At 36.7% G+C, this 19,491-nt stretch overlaps 1 protein-coding gene across 1 annotated transcript in view; it reads right to left on the bottom strand.

Moving 5' to 3' along the window:
* Positions 1-378: 378 nt before the first annotated feature.
* The window catches only part of LOC140165174 (LLGL scribble cell polarity complex component 2-like), an 83,841-nt gene continuing 64,728 nt past the window's right edge, over positions 379-19,491 (bottom strand). The window contains exons 24-28 of the mRNA XM_072188616.1: positions 17,632-17,740; positions 16,438-16,463; positions 13,043-13,086; positions 5,190-5,317; positions 379-939 (exon numbers count right to left, since the gene is read on the bottom strand). Coding sequence (XP_072044717.1) covers positions 5,192-5,317; positions 13,043-13,086; positions 16,438-16,463; positions 17,632-17,740 — 305 coding nt within the window. The 3' untranslated portion in view covers positions 379-939; positions 5,190-5,191. The remainder of the gene's footprint in view (positions 940-5,189; positions 5,318-13,042; positions 13,087-16,437; positions 16,464-17,631; positions 17,741-19,491) is intronic.

The following is a 19,491-nucleotide window of genomic DNA, read 5'->3' as shown; positions in this document are numbered from 1 at the left end:
GACACTTATCCCTCAATATCATCAACATTATGCTTTGTACAGATCTGGAAATATTATTGTTTTCTGTGGATTTTGCATACATCATGCAATAACCTTATTAATTAGTATGTTTGGCACTGAGTATCTAGTATCATGACAGGTGAATATTCCTTCCTCCAATGGTTTCATTGGGCTATTATTGGGCTATTGAAATCCATACACCTCCTATGGTAGACATGACCTTAATCTTCCATACAGGGGTGTAGATTTCAAATAGAGTCACCCATTCAGAAAACCCATTTGAAATTCACACTCTGTGTGTGGAATATTAAGGGCATGTCTTCCATAGGGGGTGTATGGATTTCTACTGGAACAGTCCATTACTATACCATACCACTACAGATCTAGAGGTAACTAGTCCAAAATGACTAATTAAATTTGGAATTATTAATAATCTTACACAAAAATAATATCAACATGTTGCATTTATACATATATCATGTGTTATATCATTCATTCATTCATTTCACAATAGATTAAAGATGTACTAGAGAATGCCCTGACAGCCTAAGTCAATTGGCCTTCTCTTTTCACCAGATGATGCTGGACTTTGCCAGTTGATGCATTATCTGTTTATCATTAGTCTATGCATTTCTCACAGTCACAATCCATACTATTTCTTGCTGCTTTGTTCCTATACAAATATGATAATTCATTTCAGGGTCATTCAAACTTGACAAAATTGTCAATTTTAAGAAAACAGGGAAAAATAATCTGTATGAAATTGAATCAATTATATTTCCAATACCAATTGACTACAGTAAATAATTGTTCATCGTCAAATTAAATCTACACACTATAGAGGCACATTGTTGCTATGGTGATGCAGCAAGTGGTCAAGCGAGGGCGCCTTCAGTCTATATGTAACACCATCATTCCTTCCAATCTTCGTTCATGGCTCTGTAGAGAAGAGAAAACAAAACAGATGAGGAAAATTATTATTTGTTTTATTCACATTAGTTGTCTGTTTTAAATCTAGAAACACAGCAAATAGCAGGGTTGCTATGGCGACAACACAGGGAGGGGGGTCTTGGATGTTGGTTAAATCCCATACTTGTACACGGAGAGCCGAAAGTGACCCTTTTGTGAACCAAAAGTGTTGAAAATAACCTGTCATAATTCCGAAATTTACTAGGCTTTTTGCAGTCTAAGCAAATTTGAATTTTGATACTCTTTTTAGCATAATTTTTCACTGCATTTTTAAAACCCTAATCAAGGGATTTCTTGAGATATACAGTAAATAAATATTTGATATCCTTGCCAGAACTGTCAATGGAAATATCCGTTTCTTACACCTATGCTGCTAGTCCCCTTTATATTACAATTGGTCGTTATGTATGGCATGGGAAACTAACCAGAATGGCCTTTTGCAGTTGAAATCCATACACCCCCCTATGGAAGTCATGACCTTAATCTCCCCCCACAGGGAGTGTGAATCTCTAATGGGGTTACCTGAATGGGTGACTCCCATTTTAAATCTACACCCCTGTGTGTGACATTAAGGTCATGGCTTCTATATGTGGTGTATGTATTTTAACTGGAATAGCCCAAATCAAGACCCCCCGTAGGTGGAGGAAGGTTGGGGCAGTCATATCGGCAACACATACAACACTTCAGTGACCATGCCTTTACAATTAAGAGAGTGTGATTTGCTGCCATGCCAGATAAATCCAACATGACAATCTTATGAATTTTGTCCAAGACTTTGTCCAAGAAATAGGCATCTCTTAAATACCACCTGCACCACCTGCACATAATGCCAGCAAAAAAGGGAAGTTTATTGATGACGGTGGTAGTGTCAGCAGGGGATGGCATTCGTCTTAATCTTGGGCTTCCCCCTCCTTATCTGGGGGGCACCACAAGATACAGAAATAAGCCAATTGCAACTCTAACACAAGGTATATTTCAAGAAATAATGCAAAGGTTGGGAAACTGTACTACAGCGGTTGAAAGCTACATCAATACATTGTAGAATTAAACACTAAAGAGTTTCAGTTGCGATGTGCAGTGGATGCATTATGTGGATAACGACAGTGTATTATCGTGTTATCGATTGAGTTGACTCGCATGCTTGACTCATATACGTCCAGCGGGATAAGGTTATAATCAAATGCAGCAAACCTTTGACGAGCGCGACTACCGCGATGTTGCAAATTCAGAGCTAACAACGTGTACGGCGCACAGTTCATTCATAAATTTCCACTCGGCAACAGCAGATTGCCTCTGCAGCCAACCAGACACAAGTGCGTCCAACGCAATAAATACGCGATGTATACTTAAAATATATGCTCGTCAAAAGGTTTACTAAACTTGATTATAGCTTGCGCGGTTTGAAACTGCCACTGTGAAATCCAGCATAGCGTTACTCTCAACTTGAGACAGACTATAGTGCAAATTAGCAATAAATAATGCATGTTCATTTGCATTCACTTTGTTACATCTAGGTGATCTAAAATGTCATTTTTCTTATATAGCTTTCAAACCCTAAACTTTGCAGAATATGCTCACAGCCACCAAGTCTTATAACTATCATGCACTTCATTCAGAGAATCATTCACAGACAAAAATGAATAATTATGCTTTTATCTTATACTTTGTGAAGAAATCAGTCAAACTGCTTAAAATGTATGAAAATGAGCCTAATTTACCAATCAATCAAGCATGCAAATATGAACCCCCATCCCCCTGCCTCACTATTGGCTGTTCCAATTGAAATCCATACACCACCTGTGGAATACATGGCCTTTAACTCCCACAGATGGGTAACCCATTTGAATTCACACTCCCATTTTGATATAAAATTGGATCGGTTGAGCCCATATTTATTGGTCGAGCTATGAGTTTTAAAATATTGGACGAGACGTAGTCGAGTCCAATATTTTACAACTCATAGCGAGACCAATAAATATTAATAAAGCATCAATTTTATCATTATTATGTTTTGGATCCAATATTATCACAACTTGGATCCATCAAAACATAATAATGGGAGATATTGGACGTGTGGATTTCAACTAAAATAGCCCTATAAACTGTCATTGGTGGATATGAAAAAGGCAGCTCATTTTATCACTTTTCAACAAATTTGATGAATGATGTTGATTATAAGTTTGTGAACATGAAGCATGCATTAATGATTTTCTGCAGGTTGATTGTAGCAAACCATAGGGCTATTCCAGTTGAAATCCATACACCCCCCTATGGAAGACCTGACCTTAATTTTCCACAAAGGGAATGTGAATTTCAAATGGGGAACTCCATTTGTAATCTACACCCCCTGTGTGGGAGATTAAGGTCAGGTCTTGCATAGGGGGTGTATGGATTTCAACAGGAATAACCCACCGTATAGATTTCCAAGTACTTCATTCACAGTATTTCTTTTATAAGGGATGGTTTCAAAACCCAACCACTGCTTGACTGCTGGCGCCCCGGAAGAACTGGTGCTTGGGTCTGATTTCTATTGTTAAACCTACAGTTCAACCAGCAGTTTGGTTTTGAAGCCATCCCTAAAATAATGATCACAATTGGCAGCAAGCAAAATGGGTATAATCTACTAACTAATCCACATACCTATCAAAGACTTCAAGAAATTAAGGTAAAGAGTGTGAGTACTGAATGTGTGGGGGAAACTACAACAAGGAAAATTAACTTCACAAAAATGTTACCTGCTAACACGAAACGTGCGTCAAGTTGCAAGTTGGTAGTTTTGAGACATCCTGGCTGCTGAGTTCATGTTCTTTGTTTGTTGCGCACCTGTACAAGCCAGTATGTGCTTCCTCCTTATGCCCTCCATTCAAAGGACATACAGATATACTACTAGCTTGAACAGGTGCATGTGAAACAAAGAACACAAACAACCAGGACATCTCAAAACTACCAAATTGTGACTTATTTTACTTATTTTGTGGTAGCAGGTCACAATTTGAGAAAATCAACTACAACAAGGAGGTAAACTCTTGTAATTCAACACCAACAGAGGTACAATGTAGTCAGTATAAAATCAAGATTAAGACCTAAGGTATTGGCTGCTGGTTTCAAATTTGACATATTTGTCTTTGTTTAGGATATACAGGAGTGAACATAACTAGTACCTTAATTATTTTGATGTCTGTATAATATATACAGCGGTGAATACACCTAGGAATACACCCAAATATATTAGTAATACACCCAAAGTATTCAGAAAACACCCAAATGTATTAGGAATACACCCAAATGTATTAGAAATACACCCAAATGTACTAGAAATACACCCAAATGTATTAGGAATACACCCAAATGTATTAGGAATACACCCAAATATCTGTTATCAAGAGTTCAGATGCAAAACGATATAACCATAGCCAGACTTGTGTTTATTATGAATATCATTATCTCATATTTTAGTGCACTTAGTTGCATATTTTTAAACAGACATATTTTTACCATAATTAATGAATCTCTAAAAGAATCAATTACTGACAATATTATCATTTCAATTATACCAGACAGCCTTTGAAAATAACATATTTGCATCTTAATCTTCATGCTGTTGTAGTGTTCTCATACTGACAACCCACATATAACTGTAAAATGTCCCTTTGTATTATACCAACTGTAGAGGGCGATATCAAATACACCCAAATATACTAGGAACACACCCAAATGTATTGGGAATACACCCAAATGTATCACAAATACACCCAACTGTATAAGGAATATAACTTAGTGTGTTAGGAATACTCCCAAATGTATTAGAAATAGTAGAGGGCGTTATTATCAAACTGTCAATGGCAGCATTCAAAATTTATATTCATGTGGGCATTGGGAGGTGGAAGTGAAATCGGGGGCAGGATAGGGGGGACAAATATGTGCAAATTTGCCTAAAATTTGGCAACTTGTCCCCAAAATAGCCCTATTTTCAGTGATTTTTGTTCTGATGGGGTAACAACTATGGGGAGCAAAATTTGTTGGTCATGGTTGCTTCTTGCCCTCAGTCAATCAGGTGAATTTGGGTGTATTTGTGCGATATCTGGGTGTATTTGGAAGCCATTTTGGTGTATTTGTGAGATACTTGGATGTAAATATAAAGGAACGGTTTATAGTAATATGCAATTCATCAGTATGTGGGAATCGTTACGTACATCAACATGGATGAGGACAATACTTACGTTCACGTGAGATACAGTGTGGCAAGCGTGAGACACGTGAATAGACAAGAAGAAATGATGAGCACGATAAGAATTCTGGATATTTTAGAGGTTACATGATGGTGATGTAGGCGGCCTGAATGTGTGCGCTATAGAAATCCAACAAGTAGCATGGTAGGCAGCAAATAAGGAGAGAGAGAAAAATAAAGATGCAGAGGGGAGAAAAATATTGGCTGATTGACTCGCTATAACAGACAGAGAGAGGTAAACCAGACCCGAGGTGGACAAATTGACTGATCAGACTTGTTGTACAACTTGTGGCATGAGTCGGACTTGTGGTATGAGTGGTACTTGTGGTATGAGTCGGACTTGTGGTATGAGTCAGACTTCTAGTACGAGCCACACTTATGGTATGAGTGAGACTGGTGCAACAAGTCAGGCTTATAAAATGTGTCAGCCTGGTGGTATGAACCAGAGTCAGTTTTGTAGTGTAGTCACACTTATAATACAAGTCAAACTTAAGTATGAGTGAGACTGGTGGTATGAGTTAGAGTGAGATTTGTAGTAAGTCTTATACACTTACAGTGTACTTACAGTGTAAGACTTACAGTATGAGTGACACTGGTGGTACAAGTCAGACTTGTATTTATGTCAGACTGGTGGTATGAGTTAGACTTGTAACAGTTGGAATGAGTCAAACTGGCGGTATGAGTCAGATTTGTAGTAAGAGTCACACTTATACGACAAGTAAGACTGCCTTAGACTGGTGTACAAGTCAGACTTGTAAAACATGTCAGACTGGTGGTATGAGTAAGGCTTGTCATAACAGTTGGTACGAGTCAAACTCGTAGTAGGAGTCAAAGGCAGACTTGCAGAATAAATAGTACCAGTCAGACTGGTGGTATGAGTCAGGTTTGTAGTATAAGTAACACATGTCAGACTGGCAAGTATTTGAGTCAGACTTGCCTTAAAAGAGTTGGTATGAGTCAGGCTTGTAGTACGAGTCAGACTGGTGGTACGAATCTGAACCAAATTTGTAGTACGAGTCACACTTATAGTACAAGTCAGAGCCAGATTTGTAGTATTTGCCACTGAAGTGGATGAGTATGAATCAGACTCAAGCAAATGGGTACGAGTCAGATTCAAGTGAATTAGTATGAGCCAGAATTAGTATGAGTACAACATAGACTCAAACATATGAGTACAAGTCAGATTTCAATGAATAAGTATGAGTCGGACTCCAATAGTAGATCAGTACGTAGGGGGTCCAAAATCAAGTTACTAAGTACGAGTCAGACTCAAGTGTACGATTTCAAGAAGTCCGACTCATAGTTCGAGTATAAGTCCGACTCATAGTGCAAATGAGTACCAGCACAACAGGTCTGTAACTTGAGGTAGTTTGAGGCTGGGGGTTAGCTGCATCTATGAAACACAACACAGTTTGGAATGCTTAGGGAGCACAACAAATCACATGCATTGACAATATCGGCCATAGACCTTAAAAATACAAGCAACACATTTGAAAATAATAAAATATCAGAAATAATCAAATAACTGGTACAAACATGCCTAGTATTGGTTAAATGATTGATTTGAAAGGTTTGGATTGAAATTTGAGACTAATCCAAAATACGACTGGAAGCTATATAGTTAATGTAATATTTTACTTCGAACATGTACAAAATTAATACCGTTTTTGCAAACAAACAGTAGGTTACCAAATGTTTGTAGTTTTATGATTATTCTCTTTCAAAACATAACCAAACAGGAAATAAGAATGCACCAAAAGCAACGATGCAAGAGGGTAGCAACAAAAGAAACATGTTTGATATAAATAAGCTGAATGAAAGGCTCATCATGAGAAACACCTCCCTACAAAGGTTCCCTGTAAGGTATATGATTCATAACCAACACCTTAATACAACCAGTTCCCTATACAGACACCATGGGATATGAGTAGCTTGACACACAAGAAATAACTCTGTACAATACATGGTTTAGACCTCACAGAAAAGCAATCAGGAGAAAGACCATCATCTATCTATGTATTCATAAGAATTAATTAGTCATTTATTGATATAATTTACAACTTATTTCTTGGGGATCTACATAGACAAAATGGGAAGGAAAAGAGATGCCAGACACCTATGACTTGATGACTTACTGGAATACTACAATCTTGAGAGTGAAGATATGTTGGAACACTTTCTAACACTAACTATTAAGACCATTTAATATCCCATGTTTACTGAAGCAATGTCAACTAAAATTTGATGCACAACTATATTAATAGACATAACCCTGAAGAGACAGTGGAACGACCAGGATGTATATGCAAGACTAACCACTAAAAGAAAACTACAGGTTGCAAATAGTGGTACCAACTATCTGGAGGTCAATTAAAGGGAATTGTCTTAGAACTACTTTGGGAAGGAAGTCAATGGTTAACAATGGGATGCAGGTTGAAGATAGGGTTAACTATATAATAACGAGAGTCATCGGATAAATGATGTTTTTCCAATAAATTCACCCTCAACTCCAACCAGGAAAAAGAAAACAAGATCCACCATCAAAGATTGTACCAAGGGATTCGGAACCACCTGCTGTAATATTTTTCATCAACAATAATATTATACCTGCAAGCTCATTGATTCTTACATACATATGGATGTTACTCTATCAGATGACCTGATGACCCCTGACCTGGTGATGACCCTTCTTTAATCACATAAACCTCCAGTGTTTCTATAATGATCTTCTCATCATTGAATGCATGCAATACGTAAGACAAACAAGACGATGGTAACGTTAAATGGTCTATGCCAAACTAACAAGGCCTCGGCACACTCTAACCATATCATACCAAGTAACATCAATGTTTGGTAAAATGCAAGGTGGGTTATAACACATAAGCTATGGCAGGCATTCAGTTTATATCATTTAGGAAATAATGCAATACAGGCTACATCAGATCTAAAACATGCTCATCTGTCAGGACACAGTTCTTTAACCCCCAATGTTTGTGCACTTATAGAATGACCTTTGCATGTGTTGAGTACAAAGTCTCATACACCACATAGGTCAACCTTTGAGCTATGATTGCCAATTGTAGGTATTGAACTATGCCATTGTAAATGAGGCTGGGAGATAAAAGCAGTCAGTGCATTGTGATGCGTTTACATAATGTCTACTTTCCAGGTGAAACTTAAATATCTGCTTTGCTAATTTGGCTATTCCAGTTGAAATCATGCACCCCTATGAAAGACATTACCTTAATCTCACCACAGGGAATGTAGATTTCAAATGGAGCCACCCTTTTAGGCAACCACAATTGAAATTCACACTCCCTGTGTGGAAGATTAAGGTCATGTAATGGGGGTGTATGAATTTCAACTAGAAAAGCCCAATTTTCTCCTCATGTGAAAAGGTAGTATTTGTTTTGTAATTTAGTTACAGATACTGCTTACTGTATTTATTCCATTAACTGCCCAGGGCACTTATTTTGTGTGGGCACCTATTTTTTATATTGTTTACATAATTGCAAACGTAAGAAAAAATTGCCCAAATTATGGATTTTATGTGTAGATGGTTCTGTGTTTGCTACATGTTTTGTTGGATCCTGCACAAAATGATGGAAAATCATGTGTAGTAATGTCACTGGCTCGGTGCTTATTGGGGCATGGGCGGTTTGTGGAACAAATACAGTACTTGGAAAGGTAGATCTATATACATCAGGCAACTACACATACTATCAAAATTGCAACAAAAAAAAAGCTTCATAATACTGCATTACATACAAGCTTCTATTCTATGCAAACCTAATTTTTTGGCTAGCAACATCTAAGTGCAATAATAAAGCGGGGTCAATTTTAAGGATTGATAATATTAAAAAATATAGGCATAGGCTAACTAAGGAATGACAATAATAAAGCAGTGTTTTAAGGAGTAACAATAATAAAGCAGAATAAACTAAGGAGTATTTATATATATATCAGCAGTGATTTTACCAAATACTGCGCTCAGATTCGCTTTGAAAAAAAAAATTAAAAAATCAGGTAGTTAAAAATAAGAGAGGAGAAAACTGGGAACTAACCCCCACCTCGACTTGAAAGTAAACTTGTTAAACCTGGTTAGACCTCACTCTGAGAAAGACATTGATAGAATAGAATAATAGGTTAGAGTCATAGATTAAACTGGTTTACATTCACTAACTAGTTTTTTCTTCTTAAACTGGTTAAAAGATTGTAAAAGTATAGATCTATCCTAGTAAAACGACAAGAATCACTCACAGAAACAGGCATGAGAATACAGTGAAAAAAAAACAAAAAATCTAAACATGGACAAGCATTTAAAAACAGGTAATATTCTGGTCAAAACAAACAAACAAACAAAACATGGAACTTTGGGCAAAAAACAAACAAACACCTAAAACAGAAAAGTTCTCATGCCTGCAGAAACTATTATTATCTATTTGCTCAACACACACACCCAGTCTCCGAATTATTTTTTTACCTTGTGGTGCACTTTTGCACCCCATTTTGGAAAATTGTGGTGCAATTTTATCTGACGCAGAGCAATTTGAAGTGCAGTCTCGGACAATCAACACATAACGTCAGTACAATGTGGTATCGCAATTTTGCACCACACTTTTAAAGTTGTATCACAACAGGCGAATTTTTGGGTGCAAATTGCACTGCGATAGGGCTTATTTTGAATGATGCACACACCAGTTCCACTAAGTTTGAGGGTTGTTAGGTATCACCCAGTATGTCTTAGCTAGCTACCCGTCATTTAAAGACGTCTGCCCATCTTAATCTGCCTCTGCCTGTCATTTAAGACAAAGAGTTTGCTCTTGAGACAGGCAAAATTAATGCCTCTAACAGATGCTACATTATAAGTGTAGGTGTTATGAAAGGCTGTTGACCTTTTTAGTTGACCAGATTTGCAAAACAAGGCCATAGCAATCCATATGAACTCTTTGAACCCCCAATGGGCTGCAGAAGTCTGGTAAATGTTTTGAAGGTCAAATTAGGACAGACAATTTTATTCAAGTGACAGGCAAAACCTCAATTGCTAGCTAAGACCCTGCTTTCACCTCATAGACATTGTCAAGGCCCCTCCCACTCATGTGGAACTGATGAGTGTATCAAGTAATAGATAATGACCTATTGTTGCCATTTAAACATACCGACTATAAATAGCAGATATGTCGTCCCAATATAACAAGTAAAATGCCTGACTCGCCGAGCATGGGCAAAACAACTGGCTAAAGATTGTTCAGCTCTTAATTGGCGAAAATTAATAATAATATAAGTTGGGTTTCTTTTGCAAGTGTCTTTTGGTGCAGAAGTGATGTGGTAATTTTCTTCTGATAAAAAGGGCCACAAATTTCACCTTTTCCCCCGCCCACATTCCTGGTGCCCAACTGGTTGCAAGGTGCTTGCTCTGATCACATTGTGGTAACCCTAACAGTGACTATATCTAACATTGTTCTACAAACATATTTCAAAGCAAATTCATAGTGCAATTGACATGTAACATGTATTATGCATACCACATTGTCTGTAATAAACACTCGGGCGTGCAATTTTACTAAAGGGGGCATTTATTAGAAGCAAATTTTTAGCGAAAAAAAGCTTTAATAATTGCATAGTATCGCTCACTTCCTTTCTGTTTCCTTGTTCAAATCCAATATGGCAGCGCCCATGTAACAGCATACTATTGTGCTAAATACTATGGAATTACATCTGAAAGTGCATTTTAAGCAAGAATGTGATTTACTAGTGAAATTCTACCATAATTTTGCAATGAACTGGATGAGTCTTGATGAAATTGCATGAAAATTGTTGCATTATGTCACTTATTCATTGATAATAAAAAAAAATCAGGGCCTGTCTTTTGAAAATGAGGTTAAGAGCTGTGGACTGCTCTTCTGGTCTCTTCAAGAAGAGCTTTAGAAGAGCTTTTTGCAGCTGTGGCCAATAAAACGTACAGAATATGATGGACCATCAAGAGGAGCTATGAATCACTCTTGCACATGCAACCTAAGTGGAGCTGTAGGAGTGATTGCTCTCACTCCTCTCAAAAGGCAGTCCCTGAAAATATGAGGGTGTGTAGTAGTAGAGGAGCATCTATTACAGACAATGTGGTATTCTACCAGAAACAGAAACAGAGCTATTTGTATTAGTAATATCAAAGTGCATTCTTTAAAAAAAATATGGGTAAATTTAAATGTTTAAACATTTTTTAATTGTACTTTTTGCGTCTCTCATTAAAGGAATGGAACAGTTAACCTATATAATCTCTCATTTTAAAAACATAATAACACACATGCATGATTTGCATTTCTTATATGGAATCTAACACTAACAGTTTGAGTGTTGCATTCCTGCATTTCACAAGCATAAACATAAACATTCTCGCATCCTTTGTGTAATGGTTCATTTTTGAACAACTACTTGTGTTGCCATGGTAAAAATCCTTTTTGAATTAAGAAAATTTGGAAATGTTATCACAAAAAGACTACTATGAATAAATAGCGTAAATTATGAATTTATAACAAACTTTGGCAATAATCATTCTTACGACATCTAAACATGCATCATATATTCTTCTTTGTACAATATTTCGCACACAGCTACTGACAAGACAAATTACATGCACAGAAACGTTGCAAATTAATCTGTATCAACAAAACAGAATATGAACAGAATCAACTGAGAGAAAACTACAGAAACAAGTTGACTACATCAATTACAAGAGCACCTATGGTGCCGTAGCCTCGCCTGAATTGAGCATTCACAAATGCTGGATATGTATGCATTATTTGCTCTGAACAAGTTGTCGGAGATGTAACACCTAACCCTTCAACTTGAGTATCTCTCTCAGTCCGTCTTTTGCGCTTTATGCATGTTGTGCAACATGCTATTTCCAACACCTTATGAACCATGGGTGACCTTTGACCTTATTGTCCTTGACACCCTATTTGACCCTTCCCATAAGAAGTATTTTGACCAACCATTATATTTATCTAATACTTCCAGGATAAAAAAAATAGATTTTGAGTATTTGCACATATATATTGACCTCATTCAATCCCAAGATGACCCTTGACCTTAAAATCCTACAGGTTACCGTAAGTCCCCCACCCAATTGATTTTTTTGGTAAATGTTGTCACGCCAATGCGCACATTGATACTGCACACTTCACGGCTTTGATATGCAGATGAGCAACAGTATTCACTAAACGATGTGCACATCGGTGTGACGTCAAATGATGACATCTCAGGTCTACTCGCATAGGTTTATGGGATTTACAGAGAAGCTACTAAGTCTGATTTTACTAGTACTGAAATTTAGCACATCCATAAAACATACACGTACAGACAGAAATAGTGACTGCATGGTCTCTTTCTGAACAAGTTCAGGCGAGACAATAAACAACAATGATGGCTAAGAACAAACTAAACACCTACATGAGGTGCTCACTGAATGTTTTCTTCATGTATCATAGGAAAAACAAGGGGAAGATGTTGTGTAACTGAAGCTGAAAGTGCTACACTAAAAGAAAACAATTATCCATAAAAAAATATTCCTCTAATTAATGACTGTTAATAACTGCAAAATTAGACACTTAAAATTGTTTTATGCCTACATAAATCAGTATCATTGATTTGATCAAAAAATTTGAGAAAGAAAAAAATCATACTAATGCCTAAAAACAAAATTGACACCTTGATTGACTAATACAAGTTTGAATTCAATCATGCAAAATAAAATTGCAATTCAAAATAAAGTCACTACTAGAACCTGCTATAGAGTCACACACAGAGAGAAATCAACACAAACAAATGACAAATTATCTATGGGCTAACCTCCTCTCCGACCCCTGCCGTGTCGGCCATGCCCCCACCGTTAGCTGTTTAGAGTAAAGGAAAAAGGTATGTTTATTGGCATGACACAATAACAAATAAAAACAAACATCTGCCGTAATTACTGACAAGGAACAATGTGGAATTGCTTATTCCATCTGAAATATGCCATGCTCTGAAGAAGATTTAAGAAAAGTCTTCCACACAGGGAGTGTGAATTTCAAATGGACTTACCTGAATGGTTGACTCCATTTGAAATCTATACCCCCTGTGTGGGAGATTAAAGTCATATCTTCCACAGGTGGTGTATTGATTTCAACTGGAATAGTCCACTGCCAACAGAATTGTGTATATTCAGAGCGATTCAAGTCAACGTTTTCTATACATATTTTTGAAAAAGATACTGACAAAGAAACCAATTGCACCATGTCCTTTGTGCAAGATTTAATTAAAAATAAATGTTCCACAGCTTGCGACTTCTTGATGCAATTTTGTGCTCTTTTACACAAAGGACCAACTGAAGCTGTGCACATCAAACTATACAATTGCACGGTTCATAAAAAAGCAACATCAATGCAGCTAAAAAATATACAGCCATTCTACAAAGTCAATGTAGACATGTCTATGCTAGCTTGAAAATCACAAAATGCATTCTGCTGCCTCTCACAAAAACACCAAAAACTAACATTGCATTCAGCTATTCCATTTTAAATCCTATACTCCCTCTGTATGTTGCTTTACCTATATTTTCCAACAACTGGAGTATTTCCAAATGGAAGATACTCAATCGTTTGTTCTATTTGAAACCCATACTCCCTCTATGCAACAAAGTTTTGCACATGGGGAGTTTGGATATAATAGAATAGCACATTGACACACTTATTGCAACTTCAAACATTGAATTAGGACAAACTTTGAATAGCAGAGACCCAAAAAGCTACGCGTGCTAGCCATAGGCTTCAACATTTAAGTCCAGGTTTTGAGACATTTTCTCAAAAATATCAATAGCTGTCTCAAGAACCACTGAACCAATACTAGGCTTGTTTGTACTTGTTTTAATCCATTTCTCATGCTGATTCCAAATATGGTCATGAAAATTTACAATTCTGAAATTTTAGAATTAAAAAAAATGCATTTTAGGTAAATTTGGAGCATGTCTGCAGTAGACATCCTTTGGGAGCAACTGAATCATCAGTACATTTTGTAGCATCAGCATAATAGCTAGCAGCACTTACCCCCTTTTTTAATAACCAGAAATACATCTTAATCATTGCAACTACTAGTGTGATATGGACAAAAGCCTTACAGTGAGGGGCATTTTGGTATAAACGAGGGTCCATACATGTAGAAAATTAATGATGATTTTTTGCAAGTAAATTCCCTATTTAGATATGTTCTGCATGTACCAAACAACAAGAAAACCAACCAATGTTGGACATGTTGCAGAGGAATGTCATATTGAACTTCCAAGATGGCATTCATCTGTAGCATTTCAATCTCAGCAACATGCATTTTCATGCACAATGGTGGACCTAAGCAATTTATGTTATTATTTTATCAAGAAATTCCATGGGATCCTACTTCCCCCTGACTACACTGTATTATACCAGATATACAGGTTGAAATAATTACAAGAACTACAAGACCTACTGAAGAAAGTAAGGAAGTGCCTCCAACTCATCCTTATTTCTCTACATTCTATAAATTACTGCAATGATTGCTTATTTTCAACATGATGGTATTTTTGGCAAGTGTCCTCCCCTGCAGATATTATGCAAACCCCACCCCCATTGGAACTAAACATAAAATGACCAAATTACAAGCTCCATAGTCTTGTCCCCACTTGTATATCGACTACCCAACACCCAAAAAACAGTTCTTCTGGAGCCTTCAAGGAGAGCTGTTTAGAGCATTTACAATAGAATACAAAGAGAGAATGGCAAACTAAGGAGAGCTAAAAATCACTCTCCTAAATCAGATTTAAGGAGAGCAGGCTTAGGGAGTGATTGCTCTCGCTCTCCGCAAAAGGCAGACCCTGAAAAAGACCTTTGAGAAAAACTCAAATACAAGTACTTTGTAACTTTTAAATCCACTTGACCTGCAAGACTACTGATTGCTTGTTGCAAAGCTCACTAGCAAATGTTGAGGACTATTTCACAGCACAAAAATGTGGCAGCATAATTATTTTGCTATAAACTTGACATGGCATATAATGACATGACTGTTATCAATTACTATCAATGCCAGCAATTGTATACTGAGATTGATATAAAACAATTGTTATTTTGGCATATGGACAACAAAACACAGTTGTGTGATTTTTGGGTGCATTTTCCAATAATTATGTAACCATCCACCGATCCACCACAAACCAAGTGTTAAGTTGCCAGGCCTATTCAGAGATATGGCTCAATAAACTCAACAGGAAACAAAGGAATTTAAGAGGAATAATGATTATTTGAGTGAATATTTATTTACCAAGCAATTATCACATGTAATACATCATTTGAAAGCTTATTTTTTGTACACTGTAACTAATTCAAAATCCAAAAATTTAAAATTACAACTAAATACATGTGGTTTGTTGTGGATGGTCACATGTGTTTAAAATGCAACCAGAATTGACAATTAGGGTGCTTTTCTCAACCCATTTGTTCATCCTTCTAAAAATTAGGGTTAGTAATTGGTCAGATTATGCAAATATAACAATTTGTTTTCATTGGCCTAAATGAACTTATAATAAGAGTCACAGCTGAAGCTATAATGTGTGGCTAATACCACTAGGATCCACAACATATTCATCTATCAAGGCACAGTTCTTTAACCCCAATACATTTGCACATTCATTGAATGACCTTTGAAAATTTGGGTACAAAAACTCATATTCTGAAAATTGAGGTCAAATTTTGCACTATGATTGTTTAATTGAGGTTATTGAACTATGCCATTGGGATGAGGCCATTGTGGTCCATAGTGTACAGAGGCATGCTATACATATCATCACATGTACAAAATAAATAACATGAGCAGGTATTAATTTATAATGGAAGATTCCATTTAAAGTCCACACTCCCCTTGTGGAAAATTTTGGCAAATATCTTCCATGGGTATGAATTAATTTCAAAAGGAATGAACACATTAGACAGCTCCATTTGAATTTCATACACACTCTGAGAAAGATTCAATCTTAATCTTCCACAGAGGGAAAGTGAGTTTAAATAGAGTTGGTTAATGTGCAAATTTGATTTAAAATTCATACTCCCCCTGTGGAATATATTTCTAAAATGTTTCACAGTGGGAGTATGGACTTCAAATGAATTAGTCCAACCCATGTTGTTGTCAAAGCAATGCAAACATGCAAACAAACAAACAATTAGAATATTAATTAGTTATCTTACCAGCTAAGATGGCAGAGTCGTCCTTTCTGCAATGTTAAAAGAAAAAAAAGAAAGAGAGAGAGAGAGAGAAAAAAAGTGGCATTAAAAACAAAAAACTTTTAGGGTGAAGTTTAGGGTCAGGGTAAGGGTTCATAACTAAGTTATTGGATTTTTGGACTGATGACTCTTCAGACTATCGACCTGTAACAAGTGAATCAGCATGGAAAAGCAGATGTACTTTTGTCATATCTGTATGGACCTAAAAAACACATTCAGCATGTTGTGCAATAATTTGCAATGAGCACTTATTTTGATTTGATTTTGTCTTATAACATGTACGATGATTTGCATATAAACTAAAATGTGCAATGATTTGATATTTTTTATTTTTTATGTCAAGGCAGATCTAGGCATTAACAGCAAGAAATTATCATCTTGTAGAAGCTTCTGAGAAGTGATTCACTTCAGTTCAATTCAGTTTTCTTAGCTTCTGACAACTGACAAGACACTACTATCTTGTAGAAGTGATTCAGTTTTATCAGTTGAGTGATCACCTAGATAGTTCTTATTGCTGAAGTGAGCTTGTGATCTGATAGCAGGGATATATACAGGGAGAACTTACTGTAATGAATATGGGCTATTCCAGTTGAAATCCATATACCCCCTATGGAAGACATGACCTTAATCTCCCACACAGGAGAGTTCATTTCACATGGGGTTACCTGAATGGGCAATTCCATTTGAAATCTACACTCCTGTATGGATGGGAGATTAAGGTATGTTTTCCACAGGGTGTGTGGATTACAACTGGAACAGCCTAATGCAACCTTTTAATCATCCTTTATCCCGATCAGTTTTCATCACCACACCACACTATTTATAGTACCCATATTATCAGCTGGGTGAAATAGATCAAATGCCATGAGTTAAGATCACTGAACCGTGCCACCAAAATTGAGGTTAAACATATTGGTTCAAGTTTCATGCATCACAATTGCACAATCCGATTTTAAAGGACCATATTAAAGTATTTGCCAGCAAAGTGGTTACATAACACCCTGTGCTGCCACAGGTGCCCTGCCTGAGCTTTTCTTGGTGAAATCTGGGGCAATCTGTAATACCACCAAATCCACCTAACTTTTCTGTTCCAGATTTGGACACGCAAGATGCATTTTAAGTTCTTGTAAAATTGTGCCCAGGCCGTGATATACTTACCCATAATCCTTCACTTCATCTAACGTGATTTCATGCATGCTGTCTTCCGTTTCCCCCTCCATACTGATACCCGATTCGGCCAATAATCGGTCAACCTCTGACACCAATTCTATATAAGAGAATGAGTATAGCGTAGGAACAAAAACCCATATAGCATTGCACCATGAAATATATATATACATATATATGGATGAATATACGGGTGAGAGCAAGCAATGGGTGCAATGAGATTGGTATAAAGCGTAGTTTCCAAATGACAGCACATATTGGGGATTACCATATTCATTCCATTAACCGCCCAGGGCGCTTAACAAAGTCATTTTGGGTGAGCACTTATTTTTTATATTGTTTACATAATTACATATATGTAAAAAATGGCCCAGAATATGGACTATGTGTGTAGAGGCTCTGTGTTTGATACACGAGTAGTTGCATGCATGGATTCTGCATATAAAATGATAGAGGATCATGTGTAGTAAAGTCGCTGGGCGGACGCTTATAGGGGCATGGGCGGTTAATGGAACGAATACGGTACATTGGTTGTCTCACTAGCCGATACAGATACCATATTGTCTCTAATAAATGCCCCTGGGGCATTGCATTTTTCCAAAGGGGGTGTCTATTCGAGGCAAATTTTCAACGATAAGACACAGGTAAACTCCATACGTAAGCTTATAAATTAATAACTGGAAATGACGGAATATCGCCAGGTGACCTCTGGTTGTACTTCCTGTGCTTAAACTTCAGTGTTGCAATGCTATTTTTGGCTATCTGATCGTGATCGATAAGCTTATTTACTTGAGTTCAGGAAGCATAAAAATGTCTGCATTTTGGTCGAAAAAAATATGAGGGGGGGGCGTTTATTAGAGGGGGGCATTTATTTAAGACAATACGGTATTGCATTTTTACTTGAAAGGGCAGTTAGAAAAAAATTATTTGCTAGTCCACCACCGACCGACCCTTATCTTGAAAATCAATCATGGGAAATTGTACTTGGCTGTACAAAAGAATACCAAACAGGACTGTAAATGGGCAACATATCCACTGCAGGGAATCACCCCTTAACTAAAAATGTTATTTGGCTCTTTTAGGACCAATTATCATCATCCAATTCCAGAAATGCAAAAAAAAAAGAAATTGACAAAATTCTGGAATTCCATTAATTTCCGAAAGATTTACATCCCTGAACCAACCCTAATTTTGGAAATTTCAGAAAAACTTCTTCTTTACCTAATTAACTTATGACACAAACAATTTGGATTGTGAGTCATTGGGATCAAATAGTGTACTTGTAGCTCAATGCATGACACACAATTGGCTGACGTAATGCATGTTAGTATCCATAGGTTACTGGTTCAAGCCTACGCTCATACATCTATTCCGATTTATAATATGCCACAGGCTTTGTGTTGTGATCATTTCAATCAGTGGTTCATAACAAAGAAAGCGTGAGCCAGTTGACCTAGTAACGATCATATTCTAACATGAATTACGACAGCGAATATGTCAAGCCACTGGCAAGATAAACACTTGACGTCTTTCTTATTTAGACCATTTCACTTTTAACCAAATTGCATGTAATTCCTAACCTTACAGCTAATGAATACAGGGATGTAAGTAAGCCTGAAGAAAAAAACCTGAAAATTGGGGAAAAGGCGTAAATCCAGGCTAAAAAGCCCCAAAATGGGCTGAAAATAAAAGAAATTAAGTAAATCTGGACTACAAAAAAACCTGAATTCTGTAAAAATCCTGAAAACTTACATCCCTGTGAATACGTAAAAAGGCAGACTATGTGTAAGCTACAGTGCATTGTTAATTCATCTCGTATTTGACAATTTTCAATAAATCACAACAAAAAAA

This window comes from Amphiura filiformis, chromosome 11 (assembly GCF_039555335.1).
Source record: "Amphiura filiformis chromosome 11, Afil_fr2py, whole genome shotgun sequence".
In the NCBI taxonomy this organism is placed as follows: Eukaryota; Metazoa; Echinodermata; class Ophiuroidea; order Amphilepidida; family Amphiuridae; genus Amphiura; species Amphiura filiformis.
Note: the sequence above shows the minus strand (reverse complement) of the source record. Positions and strands in the feature narration are given on the sequence as shown.